A 24,510-nucleotide genomic window follows, 5' to 3' on the forward strand; every position below is an offset into this window, starting at 1 on the left:
AAATGTCAGATTGTTTACTTGCTAACTGTCATGAACCCGCAGTACTGTCACCTGCCCATGGATGCCGTTACTCATTTCAAACATTCTCATTATTCTGTGTCACCCTGTACATGTATTGTCGACCTTGACAGCTAACTAAATAATTTCTTTGCCATTCGTGAGTAACCCATTACTTGTTGTCATCATACTTTTCTCATCATCACTTACATATAAAGACAGACAGGACAAGTTGTGTGAAAATAAATGACATTATTCAAAAATTGGTGCTTAAATACTTCATATCCCATGCTCCTGACACCATTCATTTCCCCTAAATCTCCACTACACATTTCTCTCTCACCTCCATATTATTTTTACCTCAAATATTTACTCCTTCAACATCCATTAATCCTCCTTATTCACCTTAAAAAAATACATAAGAATTAATTCAGGCTCCTTAACTTTTCCATACATCATTTATCTCAATACGTTAATCATCCTTACACATCACATTACTCATCTAAACAAGTAACTCCTTGTCTGTATGTCATTTTAAACATTTTCCTATTTATCACTACCATCAGCTGTTACGTAACTGCCGGCCGCGGTGGTCTAGCGGTTCTGGTGCTGCAGTCCGGAACCGCGGGACTGCTACGGTCGCAGGTTCGAATCCTGCCTCGGGCATGGGTGTGTGTGATGTCCTTAGGTTAGTTAGGTTTAAGTAGTTCTAAGTTCTAGGGGACTTATGACCTAAGATGTTGAGTCCCATAGTGCTCAGAGCCATTTGAACCAATTTTGTTACGTAACTCCAACTCTTTACAGTTTCTCTGTTTGCGACTTGTAAAAAAAAAAAATCTACTAGATCTCGCTTAACTCTTTACTGAAACTAATTAGTGTATTTCAATATTTTGTAGATGATGTTTTTCAAATCTGGCACTTGTCTCTCTTCTTTTAGCACAACTACATCTGTAATGTGTTTACGTTAAATAATTACACAAATGATGGATTCTTTGATATCTCAGTTATTACTTTAATGTTGTCTTCATATTATTATGATGAATGTACCACAGGTCAGATGTAGAAGTAACTTAAGGTGGCCCCAGGGAAGTGTGTTGGCACCCTTGCTGTTCATATTGTATGTCAATGACCTTGCAGACAATATTAGTAGTAACAACAATATTAATAGTAACCTCAAACTTTTTTCAGATGATGCAGTTATCTGTGTGAAATACTCTGTGAAAGAAGCTGCACAAATATTCAGTCAGAGCTTGATAAGATTTCAAAGTTGTCCAAAGATTGGCCAACTTACTTTAAATGTTCAGAAATGTAAAACTGTACACTTCACAAAACGGAAAAATGTAGTATCTTATGACTATAATATCAGTGAGTCACTGTTGGGTTTGGCCAACTCATACAAATATCTGGGTGTAACACTTTCTAGGAATATGATATGGAATGATCACATTGGATCAGTTGTGGGTAAAGCAAGTGGTAGACTTCAGTTTATTGCTAGAATGCTGGGGAAGAGCTATCAGTGTACAAAGAAGATTGCTCACAAATCATTTGTGCGACTAGTTCTAGAATCATGTTCAAGTGTGTGTGGGACCTGTACCAAATAGGATTAACAGGGGATGTTGAATGTATACAGAGAAGGGCAGCATGTATGGTCACAGGTTTGGTTGTTCGTTGGGAGAGTGTCACAGAGATACTGAAGGAACTGAACTGGAAGACTCTTGAAGATATACGTAAACTATCCCAAGCAACACTGTTAACAAAGTTTCAAGAACTGGCTTTAAATGATTACTCTAGTAGTACACTAGAAACCTCTACGTACTGTTCACATAGAGATCATGAGGATAAGATTAGACTAATTACTGCACTCACAGAGGCATTCAGTCATTCATTCTTCCTGTGCTCCATATGTGTATGGAATGGGAAGAAACCTTAGTAACTGATACAATGGAATGTACCCTCTGTCATGCACCTCACAGTGATTTGCAGAGAATAGTTGTAGATGTAGATGGTAGGTCTTACTAAACATTCCTAATTGAAATACTTGAACAATCACTGCTTAATTTATTTAATGGTATAGTTTTCTTAAACTGTCTGTAGGAAAGATGGGAGAGGAGTGAAACTTGAAAACAAGAAGTAAGGTTTCACCCAGCTGAGTGTGTACCAGTTGCCAGTTGGTATACCAGCAAAAGAGTTGCTGGTTTCCTAAGCCTTATCTGATTTTACTCTGCCATTTGAGTTATCCCATATATTTTAAGAGATTTGCAGTGCAATACATCTTTCAAAGTTGCTTCCTTATAACTCTTCGACGAGTATTTCTTAAGAAATTATCCATCAAATTGATTGTAATTGTTAACTTCTTCCTTCTCTTTAACTCCCTTGGTTGAAAACTTAATCTTGCCTTGTGTCTACTGTGAACTGGATTTTCTATTCATCTTTAAAGTCTGCTGTAAAAAAATTCCTGTAACTATTTGGTAAATATCACTGTGCACAATTCCCCCTTGGTTTACACTTTTGCCCCATGTTAACCTGAATATGCTTGTTATCACTGTTCAGCAGTATAACAACAATACCTTTTCCCATCTTCAAGGTTGTACTGTTAATTGTCTTATCAGTCTCTTTGGTTTTATTCTCCATTAGGAATATTTCTTCCTGTAAATGTTTAATCCCTTCCATGACGCTCTGATTGTCTTCTTGCCTCTGCAACACTGTCACATTCTTTAAATTTACAACCAGTTCAGTTTTCTATTTCGTAATCCATTAGTAGTAACATTACACTATTGTTGTACCTGTTTTACTTCTTTAATCTGTTAATGATGTGTGTCTACTCCTTGCATCTTCCCTTCTACCGAGTGAGGTGGCGCAGTGGTTAGCACACTGGACTTGCATTTGGGAGGACAGCGGTTCAATCCCACGTCCGGCCATCCTGATTTAGGTTTTCTGTGATTTCTCTAAATCACTCCAGGAAAATGCCGGGATGGTCCCTTTGAAAGGGCACGGCCCACTTCCTTCCCCACCTTCCCTAATCTGATAAGACCGATGACTTCGCTGTTTGGTCTCTTCTCCCAAACAACCCCATCCTCCTCTTCCCTTCTAATTCAGTTTTAACTCCCCTAGTATCTTCCTTGGCTTTTCTTGTTATCTACACTTCCAGCTTGCTCATATCTTCATGGATTTGGCCCATGTTCTGCTGCTGTTTACCAACTCTCTCCTCATTCATTCATGGAATTCCTTCAGATTTTCTTGTAACATTGTCTCTGTATTCTCTTGGATTTTTCATGATTTTTCTTAGTTTTCTTAGGATATTTTCTCTATACTTTCTTGTGACGCTGTTAAGATCGCTTCAAGCATTGAATGTATTTTTTCCTTGGTTATATCTGTCATATCTCTTACTGCTTCCATTTTTTAAAAAAAAACTAAGAAATAAGGAAAAGCAATGTGTGTATAAACAACTACGTGCTGGTGTGTTACGAAGATCTGTCATTTGCCTGCATTAATACAATTAAATGATCCAGGGTGCAGCAGTTTATACTATCTCGGTACAAAAGAATCAATCCAGTTTGCTTCATTAAGGAATTATTTTTTGTGGCTTATTAATGTGGGGCTGTTTTCAGGCTTGATCTATTGTTACACAGCGACACATTACATCAAACAAATAAACTTAGTGGAAATGGACAGGCAGTTTATTACACTTGTGCTCTTGCCCTCTGCCGAAAGGAAAACTGGTGGACCAGTTCTACACACTAATTAGAAACAACCTGTAGAAATGTTGTTGGTAGTGAGTGGAGAGTTAACTTGAATGGTTGCTGCTTGGAAGATGGCCACTACTAATTTAACATCTTTGCCCAGTACACAAACTTGCAGCATCAGTTTCTTGTGTCAGACTATATAACACGAGAACATATCTGTTATATATCTCAAAGCTGCTGCCTCTGAGTTGATCGACTTTAGTAAAATTTGTCACAGTCTAAGGAAACAGCTCAAGATCGAAAAACAATCACATATTAATATGGCACAACAAATAATTCCTCAGTCATGTGTGCAATCTGGTTCATTTTGCGTGAAGGAGTCTTCTTGCAGCACAGTAAACACTGCAAACTGCATATCTCCTAAGCAGTCATTTATATGTTTTCCAAATACATGTTATTCCCGTATTAATTATAGAGGTTTGCTGATACTTTCAAGGCATTCTTTCTTATTGTATTTTATTTGTTAATTACTAATGTGTCAGCTCCAAGTGCACGTTTTACAGAGATTTAAGTAATTGTATGATATTAACCCTTATTTAATGTTTAAATATATGTATGTCTCTGTCACCATTTTGTATAGTAACCTACCGGTACCTAGTAAATGTTTATCCATATGGCAGTTCACATTGGTGAACCACATGTGGTTTATAGTTCATTCTTGTGGAACATGCTTCCAGTCACAACATTCCAGTATGTTTAACACACTTAAATATCAGTTTTAAGTCTTAAGCCATATTTATGTCTCCCACGTCATTTGTCGTAAGTATTGCACTCACACTTGGTAAGTATACATTAAGCTTGCTTTGGTAGTGTGATGGCTGCTGACACCAATTGGCGATGGGGATGTTATGGGTTCATTCCTGGCTGCTGCCTCAGATTTTCCTGCTATAGAAAGGTGTTATGTGGTAGATTTGATTGTGATGCCTGATGAGAAGCTACTTGAGTAGATAAGCAGCAAAACTGACACCCGCCACTAGGGTTGTCATATTGAAAGACTTGTTCATGGCTGGCATTTACTTTTATTTGTATAATATGTTAACAAATTCCCCTGTATGTAAGAGAATAGGGTAGTCATCAAAGCCAGAGAGTATAAAACTTGAATCTTTGGAATTATATTATTTCTTGTTTTGGAACTCAACAAGAGGTGCAACAGAAAGAGTGGAGCAAGACAGAACCCAGTTTAAGAAAATATATATGTACTGAAGGTGATAAGAACAGAGATGAAACATTGAGAAATGACAGGAAAGATTTGAAGTAAGATGAAACAAGGCTGTGGACAGAGAATAAACAGTAACAAAATAGAGTGGTATGTGTTAAGGGCATTGTGGCCAATTTTGAAACCAGCTACCATCTACGTCTCTACAGTCACTGGTGTTGGGTTGTTGTACTTAAGTGGCTGAAATTATGAAACAAAACTGAAAATAAAGTAATGTGTATTGGTTAGTATGCATTTTAACCCTTGTCCATTACTCCATACAGGAAGTTCCATCATGTTTATGTCAACATAGAGAGCTGCACACAGCATTCTCCATCAGTACTCCATTCTGAGTAACTTGTGCCTCTGTTGTCTACTTTTTATTTTCATCCTCCGTATCTTCTAAAAAAAATAAAAATATTACACTTATTGCTATCACTGCGCTTTGAAATTTCCCTACAAGTACAGGCTCTCCACTTGTCTTAACAAAGTTAGAAAAAATTTTTGTACATTTTCTGATTCAGGTTCATCAATGTACAATTAAAAAAATATTTTAACTATGATTACCTTACATAGTAACCATGATTTTGGTGTGTTGCAATATTGCTGCAGCTGTGACGCATGAGGCATAATGGCGTGGTTGTTCATGAACCATTGCCTCAAATTTCTATCATTGCTGGCCTATTATGGCCAGGTTAATTAACCTTGTTTTTGTAAATTCACATTGCCGACTGCTGTAAGTCTGCTTCTTCAACAACACAGGTTTTATTAAGTACAAATTACACACTCATACTCTCGTGATCTCGCAAACCACAGAAGGTTTTTGGCCTCATCAAGTAACCTCCTCAACAGTGTCCTGTTCTTGACATTATCTTTCATTGCTCCAGTTATGTGAAGATCCTTGGCCACCTGATTCTCCATCTTTCTTATGATCTGCATAAATTATTTACAAAAAAATCATAGGAAGTAACAGCTTCTTACTGTACCAGAATACACAAAAGAAAAAACTTCTGGAAGTGAATACCTCTTAGCCAATAGTGCTACAGAAGCTGGTTGAATAACTCAATTTTTAGTGCAGGAGAAAACTGTGCGCAAGATTGTCTGGGAAGCACTGAAATACCGTATTTACTCAAATCTAAGCCGCACTTTTTTCTGGTTTTTGTAACCCAAAAAAGCGCCTGCGGCTTAGAATCGAGTGCAAAGTAAACGAAAGTTCTGTAAAATGTTGGTAGGTGCCGCCACAACTAACTTCTGCCGTTGAATATATGTAGCACTACATAGGCATGCTTTGCAGGCACAAAGATAAATACTGGCGCCAAAACCTCTGCGTCAGTAAATAAATTTAAAAAAAGGTAGAAGACGAGATTTTTTCTCTGCCCCGAGTTTCGACCACTGCATATTCATACATTATCCAATGAAGTAAATACAAATTCCGTATTGTTCATCTTCGGATGTAGCAGCCTTTCAATGTACTATGAAAATCCGACTGGCAAGACTGTTTGGGATGTAGGTCAATATGGCCAACTCTACGTTCTGAATTTTTTCCTACCTGTGACAAGAGATGGCTGCTAATAGGAACTTTTATGAATTATGAATCACATGTAGTATTCTCTTCACCATAAGAATAATACAAATATAAACATTTTGCCACGTATTCTTTCGTGTTTGCTGCTACCTCATTTAAATCCTGTCTGCCTAATAAACCACGAAACTAGAGTGCGGCAACAGCAAACGCGGAAGAATATACATATCATATCATGTTTATATTCGTATTATTCTAATGCCAAATAGTGATACAGTCAGGAATGAAGCACGACAACTGACTAGATTTTTAAATCTAAGATGACTCTAATTTCTGTGCAGAATGTAATGTACTGAAGTGGCCTCTGCAAAGATTCTCAAATGAGGAAAAGTTTTCACTAAACTCTCCTTCACAACATCTTCTGTCACACGCAGTCTATTATTTGGTTCTTCTTAATCATTATCAAAGAAAGCAGCAGTGTAAGTAACAACAAATAGCAGTCTCTTGCCATTGTTTCACTAATGAGAAGATTCCTCAATTTTTTTTTAAATTGGAAGTGGCGGTAGCGCGCACAAAAGCAAGCCAAGCCGCGAGCGGCGACAGGTCGTTAACACTCATTATCAGAATGCGACAAACAATGCATGACACAGTACAATAATGCATTTTCAGCTTAGAGTGACGTAAACATCTATAACAAAGAGAACGGCACTTATCAGATCAAAGAAAAATAAGCAATCAATTCAAACTAGACGAAGCACGTGAAAAAGGAAGGGTATCCGTATAAATATGGATGGAGCGCCTGACGCGTAGCAATAGCTACCTGGTAAAGCTTAACTGCTAAGCTTACGACTCGAACCAAACTACTGTAGCTGTATCGTCATTCATTCGACCTAAATTGTGTCTCATATTACAATGGACCACCTTTGTTTCGATTTGGAGGTGCGGCCTAAATCTTTTCTCTCCCCTTGAATTTCGAGTCTCAAATTTCAGATGCGGCTTAGATTTGGGAAAATTTTTTTTCTTTGATTTCGAGTCTCATTTTTCAGGTGCGGCTTAGATTCGAGTGCAGCTTAGATTCGAGTAAATACGGTACCCGTATGGTGTTGATCGCATGTGACCTGGTGCTGGCTAGTGTACACTTCTGCACTGCGTCTAATGACCTCACTATATGTATGCATAATTATATCAATTGCTCTGTTAGTACATCCATTGGAATCACAAGATTCCTCCCCCTTGAACTGGCCCATAAGGCCAGAACCATTCTGGCCAATGCAAGGGAGTAAGAGGTGGGCATAGCCTGCTGTGAAGGCTAGGGTGCTTCATCAGGTGCTGCAAGTGGTAAGGAAGTCATTTCGGTCTGACACCAGAGGGGCAGGAGATGACAGTGGTTCTGAGTTGCGGCTTGCCACTAGCTCTGGAGAAGGCTCAGTGCAGGCTGGGGAGCGGCTATTTTTGCTCTGGTCCAGATCCGTAGGAGCGATGATGACAGCTGGAAATCCAGGAATTCCAGGTGCCACCACCTGGGATGTAGTCCTGAAACCAGACACCTTGGTTTGAGGATGGTGGACTAATTCCACCAGTCTGGCAGATCTTGAGACAGAGTCTGGCTGGATGACGCCAACGGAGCTAGCTCCATTGCCAGTGGAGGACGTCTTGAGAAGTGGCCACCAGGACCAACTGGCAGCCCTGTTTGGAAGTGAGCCATACAACGTGCCATGTGTATGTTCGAACATGCACACCCAGATACCTCAAAAGGTGTGCTGTTGCTGTTTCTTCTTGTACCGATGGAGGCTGAACAAATCTACCAACGGACAATAGAGTGTCCATGCAAGTCTTCTTCCAGGCTTAGATTGTGTATAGGTGTCACCTTGTAAGAGGATGGAAAGGAAAGTAGTGCAGAATCGATAGGCAAGGAAGTAAATATTTTTCCCATCTGCATTTTAAACCTTCACACAATGTATTCTGCCCTTACATTAGAGGCATGCTAAAATGGAAGTACAATAATATGCTTCTTCCCTTCTGGGTGCAAAACCATTGGAAACCACCAGATGCAATCTGCAGTCCATTGTCAGTGATGAGAGCCTGTATGAGATCCTTCCCTAGAAAAAAAAAAGTGATGGCCAGGTCCTTAGAGTTATTCCTGCTGTGGTCTTGTTTTTTGATGATAAATGAGAATAGATGTGTTAAAATCAGCTGTGTTAAAATCAGCTGTATGACTCCATGGAATGGCCCCACAAAATGCTCGTGCAGTTGATCCCACAGCTGGGTAGGCACAAGCCACAGCTGGTAGGGGCCACAGCTTGAGGCATCTGACAAGCTTGGCAGTGTTGAGCCACATGCACATTATCTTCATTGACCTGTGGCCAATGCACATTGACAGCTCGGAATTTTCATTCTGGAAATGCTCCAGTGGGGTTGTTGCAGCAGTTGCAATATACTAAGTGCAGAACCTCTGGAATCATCACTCAATACTGACGGTCATCTTGACTCACTAGTAAGACACATTTGAAATAACAAAGAGCATAGTGTCACTATGACATCTCCAGAAGTATTGGGAATATCTTACACTGACTGTTCCAGTTGTGATCACTGTGACAGCAAACGTTCTCTTGTTTATCAAATTCTTCATCAGAACCCGTAAGGCACCATGACAACATTTCTAGGTAAATTTGCATGCTGGACAGATGTACAATAATGATGGTATAATGGTAACTTAATTTAAAAAAAAAAAAAAAAAAAACTAACATTGTAACCTGCGAGATGTTCATTCAGGTAACAACAGCTTGTGATCCGTGAGCAGCTGAAACAAACTGCCATACAGTAAAACAAGGAACATCTGGATACAAAAGATAATTGCCAAAGCTTCCTCTTGTATTTGGGAATAAATTTCTAGGTTAGCCTCTTAAAAGTTAACATAATATGCCATTCTGAACCATTGTGATACTTATGACAACAGAGCATGGTGACATGTTTATAGTCAACAAATGAGGTAAATGAGGCTGATCAAAGATTAACCAAATATACAGTTTCGCGACATTCCTTCAGTTTAAGAAATGCTTGGTGATAGGTTGCAGACATCTATAAAGGGACCCCTTTTCTCCTCAGTTGATTAAACAAATGCACTATTGTATATAAAATCCTGCAGGTCCTTTGCATTCTTTGGTGTAGGAATATGGGAAATGCTGTCCCATTCTCTGATGTTGGTTTATCATCATCCTGACTAAGGATATATGCTATACAGTTAATTGAAGACTAAAAGGAGGAGCATCTCAACAAGCTACACTTTAACCAACTTGCAAAAGAACTGAAAATGCTAACCAGAGATTCAGCATAAGCTTCTCCTGAATCTTTCCTGTTTTTACTAAAGCATCCAAATAATTCGTTCACTATGGGATATTGGCAGTAGTTTTTTCCAACAATTTCTGAAAGCTTGCTGATGCCAAAAGGCAATCTGGTATATTGATAGAAAGCAAAAGGAGTATTTAATACCAAAATGGCTTTGGAAGTTGAAAATAAGCTTGCGAAAGATCAATCTTGGGAGAAATGCTGACCACTGCCATCCCTGCCAATTTTGAAAATAATTCATCAGGAATCGGAAGTGAATATGAGACCACAATTGACCGAGAGTTTACCATGTATTTGAAGTCCCCACAAAGGCATAATGCACCTTCTGGCTGCTACATGTACTTGAGGATAGCATTTTTAACTCCTCTAAGTGATCCAATGCTACATGAACCTGGTCATTCGAGGCTAAAAGTATTGTGTGGGCTTTGAAAAATTAATTTTGACACTGCAAACTCTTTTAAAGCAATGTAGGTGCTAAAATTAGAATTGTTTCCCAGGCCTGGGGAAAACAAGGGAGCATATTGGAGATATGAAGAGTCCACTTACGCACATTGAATGGTATTCTTATTTTGTTGGACGGAGTACTGGATAGAAAACACAAGGGATTTATATGCATGTAGGTGAAAAATATTTCCAGTAACTGTTCTGCCACCACACACACTAATTCCAGAAATATCTGGTCTTGTATCAGAATTTCACTATGAATGTAACTCCACAACTGTGCTGCTACTGATTTTAAGAGTGTGGATTCCAAACTGAAATATGTATGGTGATTAATAATCAAAACCAATGCCCTGTTTAAAAAGGAATAAATGGGAATGCCGTGAACCATTGCTGACATCATAAAATGGCATGATGCTACCCCTGACTCTGGGATGTTGCTCATTTACATTGGTGCATTCAACTGCTGATGGCGCAGCTAGCTCTGACGGACATCTGCTGTATGACACTGGCAAAAACACTTGACAAACATCATTATAATGTAAGCAACTATGTCTGGCATGTATATAAAAACAATCAGAACTACTGGACAGTCTACAACAATTTTGCTAAACTGAGGTGGAAAAATTGTTATGGTGTTGAGGCTGATTCCTGTCTGTTCAAATGGGAGCCACTCCACTGCTACCTGAATTGCACATTTTTGCATTTTCACCATCAGACGGACTAAGTTTCACCACATTTGCTGATCGAGATGACAATTCTGATATCTTACAGTCAGGAAATGAAAGCCTGAGCTATTTAGAAATCTTGAAAGTCCTAGCGGTACGCAAAATTTCAGCTAAAGAGGGATCTGACTGCCACAAAGATTGCATTTCCTGCTCAGGCCTTGTAAGTCTATGATCCATGATACATAACTGTCTGGTGCCTTACAATGTTGAAGGAACTCTAATGAATGCCCAGCACTTGCATTTTTGTAGCAAAATATTCACTTACAAGCAAGTCAATAGTGGTGAGAAGCAGCTCTGACAGATCAGATAAAGGGGCCAGTTTTTCACTTGATAATAAAGCTGTGGCTTTGTAGATAATAGAAGTGCTTCCACACAGTGTTTCCTAGCAACTTTGCTGGACATGTGCATAATTATTTCAAGAGATGCACCTGTATGTCCAGCAGGATTGCAAGACCATCCACTCAGTGTATCAGTGAGATTGTAAGCACCCCTTCTCAGTTGCCCAGCCCTGTACATGTTGGCTACTTGGTGCAAACTCTTCCCTGCAATGTGCAATGAGCTGTCCACACATGGCTGGTCACATGGCCTACATAACACCATCCAGAGTTTGTTTTTATTGGTTTTACTGTAATTTAAGTAAAATGGTGTATCTCTGGTGGCATTAATGCAGTGCTGTTAATGGCAGTGTGAGCCTTTATACACAGTCTATTGTTTTTGATGTCACTAGTCCTTAATCCATTGTCTTATGTGATAGTGTTTTCCTTCTTTGCCATTCATACCAGGTCTATTTTTGTTAGTGGTGCATACAGTGCTACACTTACTGCAGACCAGCATCTTTGTTAAATATTTCCTTCAGTTTTAATTTTATTCGATTATTTTGTAAACTTTCCCTAGAATTCATTTGTCTGTGTCACCGCAAGTAGAACATGATGGGATCATCTAATTGTGAATTTCTTCTTGTTGGTAATATGATTACCATCGTTTCAGCTTCTATTTTTAGTGGCCTGCAAGTACACTTGACAGTTTGCTTCTGTTGGAAAATCAGTTCTGCAGCAGAACATTGATAAAAATTATGTGATTTTATTACCTTCCCATTTTCAGTTATGCAGATTTTAGCATTTAGACACCCTCTGATGCATTTATAATGTAACAGTAACACCACTTTATTGTCTTCCAAGTTAATATTCATAATATTTAAAAACAGGGTACTGATTTTCAACATTTCTCTGTCACATTGATATTTCATTGCATTTTTGTACTCATATTTTCTCCAATTCTTCTCATAGCAAGGTCTGTGGTTCAGTTGTTATAACACTTGACTCTTACTCGGAATTAATAGTGCCTCCAATGGCAATACTGACTTAGGTTCCCTGTAATTTCCTTATCTCATTTTATTGAGATACCAGATTCGTTCAGTCAGCAAGGCCCATGGATTAACTCCTTCATTCTCATCCAACTGAGCAAGTGCTTCATTTTTAATAACTGTGATGTTAACACAATGTTAAACTTCGACCTTTTCCCTTCTCATCGTGTCTTGGTGTATTTCTAAAAGAACATGTTTCCCTTGTGAAACTCATATTATTGTTGTGGTGTGAAATCACTCATGTTGTAATTTGTGCAAAATGGATAATCATTTCCCTCAGTGTAAATGAAAACTAAAAATATAGTAGTATGAGCTGATTTACTGGTAACCCCTGAAGAGGAACATTCAGCCACTTGCTGCAAGTCTCTCAGTTGGACACCACTCAGTGACTTGTCCACTCTAATCTACCCCAGTAATATTACTGGCAAAAGGAGATCTATAGTTTAACTAGAAATCCAAGCCATATGTCATTCCTGACATATCTTCACATGTTTGAGAGGCGAAGACTAGGATTGGGGCAGACTAAAAAATTTCAAGGTCTGTATCTCTCATCTTCCAGGTGTGCGTTTTACCACTAGACCACCAACCCTAGCTGAAGGTCTGTGATACTATAAGTTTATTCACATCATTTCTCAGGCATGGTCTGGATACAACTATAAATGTTAATACATCAAGATATGGATATCAATACTTCACCAATAACAGTTGTAATAATAAACCAATAGTAATAGATTAAAATCATATTTCCTATTTGGTTCTACCAGTATCTAGCTACAAGAATATCCTTGTCACTGCATATTGTAAAATCTCAGTCGGGGCAGATTGCATTCAGATTCTGAAGTCTAGCAGATGTTCTTCAGTTTGTGGCAGTCCACAGTCACATCTTTCAACTGCCTTTAACAAGACTGGTTTTATATCTCAAAACTCCCATTTTCAGTCAATTAAGGAACTTAAAGTTGTATATGGAAGGTGAAAACCAATAGACAGGGCCTCCTTCAGCTCCTGTAATAGAGCTGGTTCTTGCTCTCACCACAGATGACTCAGTGTGAAAGTGGCTAAATCTTTCGTCTTAAGTGTTAGTTCTTTTTTTTGTGTTGTGTTGCTTAATTTGCCAGATGTATTTCTTAATATTATTTCCTGGCAAACCATTTTTCGTGCTTACGTGATTCTTTTGTTAGGATAAAATATGAAATGGAGCATTGATTTTTTTCCCCCCAGGTTTTTGATTTACGCCAGTGTCACAAGCAGATGCAGCAGCAAGCAATGACTGCTCAGGCTGCTGCAGCAGCTCAGGCAGCAGCCGTGGCAGGGCACATCCCAGGCCCACACTCTGTCGGCGGCATTGCACCTGCTATCAGTAAGCAAAAAATGAATGTTGATTTGAATTTTTGTGCCACCAAATTCTATATAGCAGTTAAAAAATCTTAATTTTAAGTCGTGAATATTGAAACATTGTTTATAAAATCGGTATTGAATAAGTAAAGCAAACCAAACAGATTTTTCTGTGTGTGCATAAATCAACGTCTGTTAGTAGAGTCGAAACAGTGGTCTTCTCCTTTCTTGGGGATGGAGGTGTGACAGGGGTCATGTGATACATACTACCTGACATACTATAGCAAAGTCAACTTTTGCAGATACGCACTTCGAAGTTTTCCCCCCTGCGGGTCCGGGGTAAGAATAGGCCCGAGGTATTCCTGGCTGTCGTACGAGGTGACTAAAAGGAGTTTCAACCGTTTCGGCCTTCCATGTGATGGTCCCCCTTGGGGTTTGACCTCCATTTTTCAAAATTCTACAGAAGTACGAGCCTTTTGGGGAAGGACACCTTACGTGGTGTACCACTGGTCCTAAGTGCACTCAGACCTTGGCACTCAGCATTGCACCGGCGTTGTAACCATACCCACTATTACTCAAATTGGGCCTAAACGCCTTTTGGGTTGTCCAAGTTACGCCCATAGTGCGTCACCATCTGCACCAGCGATCATGATGGACTTTCCATGGCACCAGGAATCCAGCACGGTAGCCAGCCCGTTGTGGTGGGGTCATCATGTACCCTCTAGGTTGTAGCCCCCAGACAACACAGGGATCGTACTGCCGATACCTGAGCTGCACCCTCCCCACGTCGGCCAAGAAGTAGATGCCCGTCTCCTTGGGGCATCAGGACTCCCGGCAATGGTCATCCTGCCAGGTGGCCCTTGCTGCGGCTGGGTGGCGCCCGTGGGGAGAGCCCCTGGTCGGAGTGGGTGGTATCGGGGCGGACGTTTCGCAGATGAAACGTCACCACGTATCAGGTCGCTCTGCGGCCGAGTCTTTCAAAAGAAAAGGTACCGTTTCTAGTTCTGGTTCTCCTGCCCTTTCCCCCTTGGCCACTCCATGGGAGGAGGGTCAGGCCCGCCGGCTTGGAGCGAAGTACTTCCCCCGCTATTTGGTCTGTTCTCGAACCGATGGGGGGACATTCGCCACCTCCAAGCCCATGTTCTTTGTTCAGCACATTGAGGACATCTTCGGGGAAATCGAGGCTCTCAGCAAGATGCGTTCAGGGTCCGTTCTTATCAAGACAACCTCCGCCACACAGTCGGCGGCGCTCCAGGCGTGCGACCGCCTAGGGGACATCCCAGTCTCCATTGTCCCACATCTGGCACTCAATAGGACGCAGGGGGTTATTTTTCATCGTGACCTCCTGCTACAATCTGATGAGGAGCTCAGGGCCAACCTGGAGCGCCGAGGCGTGCATTTCGTCCGGCAAGTCCAGCGCGGCCCCAAAGACCGTCGCATCGACACCGGGGCCTTTATCCTCGCCTTCAAGGGGGACGTTCTCCCGGAGAAGGTAAAGGTGATGTGCTACGGGTGTGACGTGCGACCCTACGTCCCGCCTCCTATGCGCTGTTTTAGCTGTTTGCGCTTTGGGCACATGTCGTCACGGTGTGAGGCTGAGCCCCTTTGTGACGATTGTGGACGTCCTCTTCGTGAGGAACATACATGCACCCCACCACCTCGTTGCGTTAATTGTCCTGGCGTCCACTCGCCTAGATCCTCAGACTGCCCCGCATATCAGAAGGAGAAGAAGATACAAGAAATCAAAACTTTGGATCGGCTGTCTTATTCTGAGGCCAGGAAGAAGTACGACCGCCTCCATCCCGTGCCATTGACCACTTCGTTTGCCTCAGTTGTGTCCACTCCTTCTGCGGTATCCTCACCCGTCTCCTGTCCCCCCTCCGCCTCCTCCGCCCATCAGGGGGCTCTGCCTCCGCCTCCCAAATCCCTCCCTTCCAAATCCTCCTCCCCTGTGGCCCCCATCCCCTCTGCCCCAGGGGCCACCCTTCCTCCTCCTTCTCCCCCCACGCCACCTGAGAAGCGATCCTCTTCTCAGGCGTCCATCGGGGAAACGTTCCGGACCCCGGCTTCCGAGGTCCGGCGTTCCAAAACGGACCCCGCGCGTGAGGACCTTCTTCGGGTCCAGCCCACCATCCCTGTGCCTCCTCGGCCTTCCAAGAAGGCCTCCAAGAAGAAGTCTCTATCCCCCTCTCCACCCCGGCGCGTTTCGACTGACGCTCCATCCGTGAGTCGCTGCTCCCGGCCGTCCTCAGTTTCGCCGGGACGCTCTGCTGCCAGGCGCTCAGCTGGCCTTTCGTCGGCAAATGATGCTGCCCCTCCTACACAACCAGGGACAGCGGCCGCAGCTGGCGACGAGTCGATGGAACCGGATCCGCCTCCCGTCGGTTGTAGCGTTGTTCCCTCGCAACCTGGCCCTCCGCGGCCGTCGAGGTGACCAGCTCTTCCCCCGTCTCGTTCCCCCGACTTTGTTTCATTGGAACATAAGAGGTATTCGATCTCATCGGGAGGAATTACAACTGCTCCTCCGCCTGCACTGTCTGCTCGTCCTTGGACTCCAGGAAACCAAGTTGCGCCCGACTGACCGTATTGCCTTTACCCACTATACCTCGGAGCGGTATGACCTCACCCCTGTGGACGGATCCCAGCTCATGGTGGGGTCATGTTGCTCATTCGGGACGACGTCTATTACCATCCCATCCCATTGACCACCCCACTCCAAGCAATAGCTGTCCGCATTACTCTTTCTGCTTTTACTTTTTCAGTTTGTACCATCTACACTCCACCGTCGTCTGCTGTTAGTCGGGCTGACATGATGCACCTGATCGTTCAGCTTCCCCTGCCGTTTTTATTGTTTGGCGACTTCAATGCCCATCATCCCCTTTGGGGCTCTCCTGCATCCTGTCCAAGAGGCTCACTCTTGGCAGATGTCTTCAACCATCTCAATCTTGTCTGCCTCAATACCGGCGCCCCGACTTTCCTCTCGGACTCTACTCATACCTACTCCCACTTGGACCTCTCGATCTGTTCTACCACTCTTGCCCATCGGTTCGAGTGGTATGTCCTTTCTGACACCTATTCGAGCGACCACTTCCCCTGTGTCGTTCGTCTCCTGCACCACACCCCATCCCCACGTCCTTCGAGCTGGAACATACTGAAAGCTGACTGGGGACTTTACTCATCCCTGGCGACCTTTCCGGACCACGATTTTCCCAGTTGTGACAGTCAGGTCGAATACCTCACGGCTGTTATCATCCATGCTGCCGAACGTTCCATTCCTCGTACTACTTCTTCACGTCGCGTTTCCGTCCCCTGGTGGAACGAGGCTTGTCGGGACGCTATCCGTGCTCGACGACGTGCTTTACGCACCTTTCGCCGCCATCCTACGTTGGCGAATTGTATTGAATACAAACAACTCCGAGCGCAATGCCGTAGAGTCATCAAAGACAGCAAAAAAGCTTGTTGGGCCTCTTTCACCGGCTCCTTTAACAGTTTTACTCCCTCTTCCGTCGTTTGGGGTAGCCTGCGCCGGCTGTCTGGCATTAAGGCCCACTCCTCGGTACCTGGCCTGACCTCAGGTAATGCGGTCCTTGTTGATCCTGTGGCTCTCTCCAACGCCTTTGGCCGCTTTTTCGAGGAGGTTTCAAGCTCCGCCCATTACCATCCTGCCTTCCTTCCCAGGAAAGAGGCAGAAGAGGCTCGGCGACCTTCCTTCCACTCACTGAATCTGGAAACCTATAATGCCCCCTTTACTATGCGGGAACTCCAACGTGCGCTTGCACTGTCCCGGTCCTCTGCTCCGGGGCCAGATGCCATTCACGTTCAGATGCTGGCGCACCTTTCTCCGGCGGGCAAAAGCTTCCTTCTTCATACCTACAATCGCGTCTGGACTGAAGGTCAAGTCCCCATGCGTTGGCGTGACGCCGTTGTTGTTCCTATACCCAAACCCGGGAAGGATAGACACCTTCCTTCTAGTTACCGCCCCATTTCTCTTACAAGCTGTGTCTGTAAGGTGATGGAGCGCATGGTTAATGTTCGGTTAGTCTGGATTCTTGAATCTCGACGGCTACTTACTAATGTCCAATGCGGCTTTCGTCGCCGCCGCTCCGCTGTTGACCACCTTGTGACCTTGTCGACATTCATCATGAACAACTTTTTGTGAAGGCGCCAAACAGTAGCCGTGTTCTTCGACTTGGAGAAGGCTTATGACACCTGTTGGAGAGGAGGTATCCTCCGCACTATGCACAGGTGGGGCCTACGCGGTCGCCTGCCCCTTTTTATTGATTCCTTTTTAACGGATCGAAAGTTTAGGGTACGTGTGGGCTCCGTATTGTCCGACGTCTTCCTCCAGGAGAACGGAGTGCCTCAGGGCTCCGTCTTGAGCGTAGCCCTTTTTGCCATCGCGATCAATCCAATTATGGATTGCATTCCACCTAATGTTTCAGGCTCTCTCTTTGTCGATGACTTCGCGATCTACTGCAGTGCCTAGAGAACATGCCTCCTGGAGCGCTGCCTTCAGCATTGTCTAGACAGCCTCTACTCATGGAGCGTGGCAAATGGCTTCTGGTTCTCTGAAGAAAAGACGGTTTGTATCAACTTTTGGCGATATAAAGCGTTCCTTCCGCCATCCTTACATCTCGGTCCCGTTGTTCTCCCATTCGTGGACACAAGTAAGTTTCTAGGGCTCACGTTGGACAGGAAACTGTGTTGGTCTCCACATGTCTCTTATTTGGCGGCCCGTTGTACACGTTCCCTTAATGTCCTCAGAGTTCTTAGCGGTTCATCTTGGGGAGCGGATCGCACTGTCCTGCTTCGCTTGTATCGGTCCATAGTCCGATCGAAGCTGGATTATGGGAGCTTCGTCTACTCGTCCGCTCGGCCGTCCCTCTTACGCCGGCTCAACTCCATCCACCATCGGGGGATACGTCTTGCGACCGGAGCCTTCTACACTAGTCCTGTCGAGAGTCTTTATGCTGAAGCTGCCGAGTTACCGTTGATCTACCGGCGCGACGTACTGCTGTGTCGGTATGCCTGCCGGCTGTCGTCTATGCCCGACCACCCCTCTTACAAGTCCTTCTTCGCCGATTCTCTCGACCGTCAGTACGGGTTGTATGTGTCTGCCCTGCTGCCCCCCGGAGTCCGCTTCCGTCGCCTGCTTCAACAATTGGATTTTGCCCTCCCTACCACCTTCAGAGAGGGTGAGAGCCCGACACCACCTTGGCTCCAGGCTCCGGTTCATATTTATCTCGACCTCAGCTCACTCCCGAAGGAGGGTACTCCGGCTGCAGTGTATTGCTCACGGTTTGTCGAACTTCGTGCTCGACTTGCCGGTCACACCTTTATTTACACCGATGGCTCCAAAACTGACGATGGTGTCGGCTGTGCCTTTGTCGTCGGGGCCGGCACATTTAAACACCGGCTCCTCGACCAATGTTCCAGCTTTACGGCCGAGCTTTTTGTTCTCCATCAGGCCGTTCAGTATGCCCGCCGCCACCGCCATTCATCATATGTACTCTGCTCTGACTCACTCAGTGCTCTTCAGAGCCTTGGAGCTCCCTATCCGGTCCATCCCTTGATTCAACGGATACAGCAGTCCCTCCATTCTTTCGCTGATAACGGTGGTTCTGTCAGCTTTCTGTGGGTTCCCGGACATGTAGGAGTGCCTGGGAATGAGGCTGCGGATGCTGCAGCCAAGGCTGCAGTCCTCCTGCCTCAGCCAGCCTCCCATTGTGTCCCGTCATCCGACGTTCGTGGGGATGTATGTAAGAGGCTTGTGTCGTTGTGGTGGGATGCTTGGTCATCCCTCCAAGGAAACAAGCTCGGGGCAGTAAAACCGCTACCAACTGCTTGGACAACATCCTCCCGACCATCTCGGCGCGAGGAGGTCCTTCTGACCAGGTTGCAGATTGGGCATTGCCGGTTTAGCCACCGCTACCTGCTCTCCGGTGACCCAGCCCCGCAGTGCCCTTGTGGTCAGGCATTAACAGTGCGCCATGTTTTATTGTCGTGTCCCCGTTTTAGTCAATTTCGTGTTGTCCTGTCCCTGCCATCTACTTTACCGGATGTTTTAGCTGATGACGCTCGAGCAGCTGCTCGTATTCTGCATTTTATAACTTTAACTGGCTTGTCCAAAGACATTTAATCTTTTTACTTATTTTGTCTGCATCTTTGTCGGGTCCTTCTGGTGTCCCCTCCATCCCCTTGAGTTTTACCAGATTCCATGTGCTTTAACAACAGTGACTGGGCGCTAATGACCTCAGCAGTTGAGCGCCCTTAAACCCAACCAACAAAAAAAAAAAAAAAAAAAAAAAAACTTCGAAGTTTTCCTGTGTGATATGAAAAATCTGATGGAGGCTTGTTTGTCACTTTTTGAGCTACCAAAATGTGAATACATTCAAAGTGTTTTTCAAAATGTTCTCGTTGTCATCATCACTCTTTCCACTAGTTTATTTATGGAAAAACTTATATGGGGCACGTAACTGTAAATGGAGATGTGTCTCTACTAACCAGACTACTGAGAGGATCAAGGAAGGGGTGTGAGATGAGGGCCGAAGAAGAACAATGGGGTGAAATGTGTAGGTATGCAAATATGCACGGGGGAAGTTGTTGGTTCCTATATCCATAAAGAAGGACAGAATACGTTAAGAAAATAGCACAGTGAGAGACCCAAGGATGCGAAAAATATAAAGGAATGGAGATATGGGAGAACTATTGTGGAGTTAAAATGTGCTAGGGGGTATCTAGAACGTATGGGGGAGGTTACAAGAGGATGGAATGAACAAGGATGGGAGCGACTATGGAGGATGGGGACCAACCAAAAGCGAGGTTTGAGATGGTGCCGGCTGTAAAGCAGCTGTTAAAGTAATCCACAGTCTGCTGAGCAGCATGATCTACAATTACTCAAATGTCAGTAAAGGTAGTGGAGACCCATGGGTAGCGAGTTACATTGCTCCAAAAAAGAGAAGGGACTCGAGCACCGCCACCACAACCAGGTCTGACCCCGAGTACAAGCATTCTGGTGACACCGAGGCGCCACAGCCAGCGCTCCTGGTAGCTGCTCCCGAGCGATACTTTCTATGTACATCTGGATTGGTGGATCCCCCTTGTATGCTCATCACCAGCGATGTACTGATAGATGCAGTCGGACACCTTTCTTCCCACTGCCTGCAATCGAAAGGTGTGGGTCTTCGTCCATACCTCCACAGCACCGTCTGGGGCGTTTCTGTCCATACATACCTGTTTTTGGGGGGAGGAGGAAGATATGGTATCAGGCTCAGCAGAAATTAAATAGCCGCTGGAGGAAATGGACCTAGGTGGCCAGTAGAGGGCATAGTTTCACAGCAGCACTGCATGCTCATAATGAGTTTGCCACCCATCTCACCACATAAATATGCTGGCCAGTAGTGTTCTTCACACTCCATATAAATATGGCTGACCAGCAAACAGTCAGTCTGTTCTGTACTTGCATCTGATATTGCTGATTACTGTCAATTCTGTACTATGGATTAATAACAACCTAGCTTGCCACTTGGTTCTTCTACCTGATAGTGTTTTGGATTGTCTCCCTCTCTTTGTTTTTGTATTGTTGACATAATTGTGGTGAAGGTTCTTACTTTACCTCTCTTTGTTGCCTAGGTTGCTTAAGTGGTTTTTCTAGTCTGTTATTTTCTCTGCTGTCGGTCAGTTGTGTTTAGCTCGACTACCTCTTGGTAGTATGTTCTCTTACACAGACAGCCCTTCCACCTTGCGCTTCACCTGTTTCTCTCCTGAGTACCGACATGTGCTCTGATATCCAGCTACATATGGATATAACACACTTAACAAATTAATGTAAATCGCTAGATAAAAAATTTACTCACCTTGAGGCAGCAGGAGAAAACACTCACACAATGGTTTAACTTTTACAACCTTCAGAACCAGTAGTTCCTTCTTCTGACAGAGGAATTGAAGGGCAAGGATGAGGAGTGAAGGAAAAAGATGGATAGGTTTAGGAAAATGGGTACAGCTCAGAGAAGTCACCCAGGGTCAGTTGAGATTTACCAGACAGGGTGAGAAGGAAAGACAAACTGTTGGGGACTGCGCCAGATGAGATTTGAAAACTTGAGAGCTTAAAGGTGGAAGACAGGGTAGTATGCAAGACAGAGATTACTACTAAACCATCATATACGAGTTAATAAGACTGAAAAGCTAAGTGTGTTGCACGTAAAAGAGGTGAGAGGGGGGTGGTGAAAAATAGACGGGGCAGGAAATGACAGATGTAGGAAACTACAGTGGAGTGGAAAAAGGAGTAGTTACTGTGAAGAAATGCTGAGATGGAAGGCATTTACATAAATTAAGGTCAGGTGGGTGGTGAGAACCAAGTACATGATACAGCACTAGTTCCCACTTGTTGAGTTCGGAGAAACTGGTATCTGGGGGAGGAATCCAGATGGCACGTGTGATGAAACAGGCACTGAGCTTGTGGCTCTGATGTTGTAGATCATGCTCTGCAACAGGATAATGTGTGTTACCAGTATACACCCTCTGCCTATGCCGTGACTGATAACTGGGTGGTAGTCATGGTGATGTAAAAGGCCAAACAGTGTTTACATAACAGCTAGTATATCACGTGTTGTTTCACAGGTACCTCTACCTTTGATAATATAAGTTTTGCCCGTTACAGGGCAGGAATAAGTGATGGTAGAAGGGTGTGTAGGAAAAGTCTTGCAGCAGGGACAGTCACGGGGTTAGGAGTCATTGTGTAGGGAGATGGGTGTAGGAGGAGCATAGGGTCTGACAAGAATATTGTGGTGATGGGAGGGTGACAAAAAGCTATTCTAGGTGTGGTTGGTTAAATCTCAGACAGAATGGATCTCATTTCAGGGCATATTAGGAACCCATAACCTTGTTGAAGTAGCTGATTGATACATATAAGACCAGGACAATACAGGGTGGCAGGTGGTGTGCTCCGAAGTTGTTTTTTGGAGGGATCAGCAGTACCAAAATTGGATGTGGTGGACTGGGAAATATGCTTTTGAACTAGACTGTTGCAGTAATTACATCCAGTGAAGGCTGAGGTGTGAATGTTGATGTATTGCTTTAAAGAGTCTGCATCAGAACAAAATGTTTGCCTCAAATGCCAAGGCTGTATGTGAGGGAATGTTCGATATGGAAAGGGTGGCAACCATCAGAATGTAAGTGTTGTTGTTTGTTAGTAGGTTTAGGTGGGGTAGGATGTCAAATGACCTCTCTTGGAGCAGGAGACACACCACAGGAAATTTTAATTTCCACTGTTTGAACTTTGTACAAATAAAATCATAAAACTTTGTCAGCATGACCAGGAAGGATTCAGGATTCACACTCACAGCATTGGGAGTTCAAAAACATAACTTTTTTTTTACATGTGAAATTTCATCATTTTTTCACTTACTATTGGCTGTATTTGTTGGTATAGGTACACTTTTCTTCATAAGTAAGAGAGATTCTTTGATGAATTTTGCACAGCATACTAACCATACTTACAGATCTATGAAACTCTAGAATTTTCCAATTTGTAAAAAACTGTGGTAAAAATTGAGATACAGTAAAACCTCATTTATACATTTTTATACTTTTTTCTCACTTATATGGTTTTTTCCCAGCAAAATGTCCACTGTGTGCACAAGTTAAGACACACTGTTTCAGAGTGGATTGCCAGGAAGTGGATTGGTAAGGCCGCTATTAGACTATAATAAAATTTGGTAGTGTAATAAGGAACTTTATCAAAGTTAGGCATTTGTCAAATTTTCTTTGATCAAATCTAGTGCCTCACTTTAGATTTGATCAAAGGAAGCGTTCGTTTCACATTTACTGCTTGGAGAAATCAACTGCTTGGAGCTCTAGCACCACTGCAGCTGTCTGACAAACAATGTTTTTCAGTATGGCTCCCAAATTGACATGGTACGTCACATATATAATGAAATTGATGGAAATATTTGAGGCAGATACAAAAACAAAATAAAAAGAGAGCTATAAAAAAATTGCAGATGCTATTAGCCATGTATTATGGCCAGGATATACCCCCGAGAATATAAAGGAGAAAATCTACAACTTCTGTGGAAATAAAAATTTTTCATGACTGCAGTACATATTAAATTTATTTGCCTTCACATATTCCTCCTTCAGTGCATTATAAATAGCTTCAAGCATTTCTGATATTATTTTCGTCAATGTGCACTGCAGCATTAGAGCGCTATACCAGCACTGTAAACTAGAGTAGCTAGAAATCACAGTATTATGGTAAGTCTGTCTTTCGCGGATGTACCATTTCTGAGGAGAATGTTCAGCTTCATAATATGAGGAGCCACTTTCTTGAGCACATATTGAAATGCACTTTCGTCCATTCCCATAGGGATTTTCATGCAACTTTATGTCCTCGACTTGCAGCTCCCATAGCAAATTTTGTTGTATATCTTTCGCATTTCGCTGTGAAGTCCACATCTTCACCCAAGTAAGTTTCCTTTTCTTCTGCTTTTCGTGCAGATGCAATTGCAGTGCAAGCAACTGCAGACCAGGTATAATTTTACTTACGGCTTCGGTGGTTTAGTGTGTTGATGTTGGCAACGACCATTCATGACTGGGAATTCATTTCACCATAAAGTGTGACGTTTAACAATGCAGTAAATACATTAGAAATAATGAAACAATTTGTGATGTGCCACAGTGTTTCTGATGAAATAATGACAGAGTTATCCCATTTGGAGGGTACAGTGTATGCTATTGCCGCGTCAAAGAAAAAACTAGCAAAAATTACGTACTTTTTTTTACGAAATGACATTTGTTTTCTGTGTAGAGGTTTACATTTTTCTTTATATCCTTGTTAAGTATGG

The 24,510-nt window shown here is 43.2% G+C and overlaps 1 protein-coding gene across 3 annotated transcripts in view; it reads left to right on the top strand.

Annotated features, from left to right (window-relative positions):
* LOC126187728 (mothers against decapentaplegic homolog 4) overlaps positions 1 to 24,510 on the top strand; it is a 146,142-nt gene that overhangs the window by 88,175 nt on the left and 33,457 nt on the right. For all 3 annotated transcript variants that reach the window (XM_049928976.1, XM_049928975.1, XM_049928974.1), the window contains one exon: positions 13,553 to 13,691. In XM_049928976.1, coding sequence (XP_049784933.1) covers positions 13,553 to 13,691 — 139 coding nt within the window. The remainder of the gene's footprint in view (positions 1 to 13,552; positions 13,692 to 24,510) is intronic.

Source organism: Schistocerca cancellata, chromosome 5 (genome assembly GCF_023864275.1).
Source record: "Schistocerca cancellata isolate TAMUIC-IGC-003103 chromosome 5, iqSchCanc2.1, whole genome shotgun sequence".
NCBI lineage: Eukaryota > Metazoa > Arthropoda > Insecta > Orthoptera > Acrididae > Schistocerca > Schistocerca cancellata.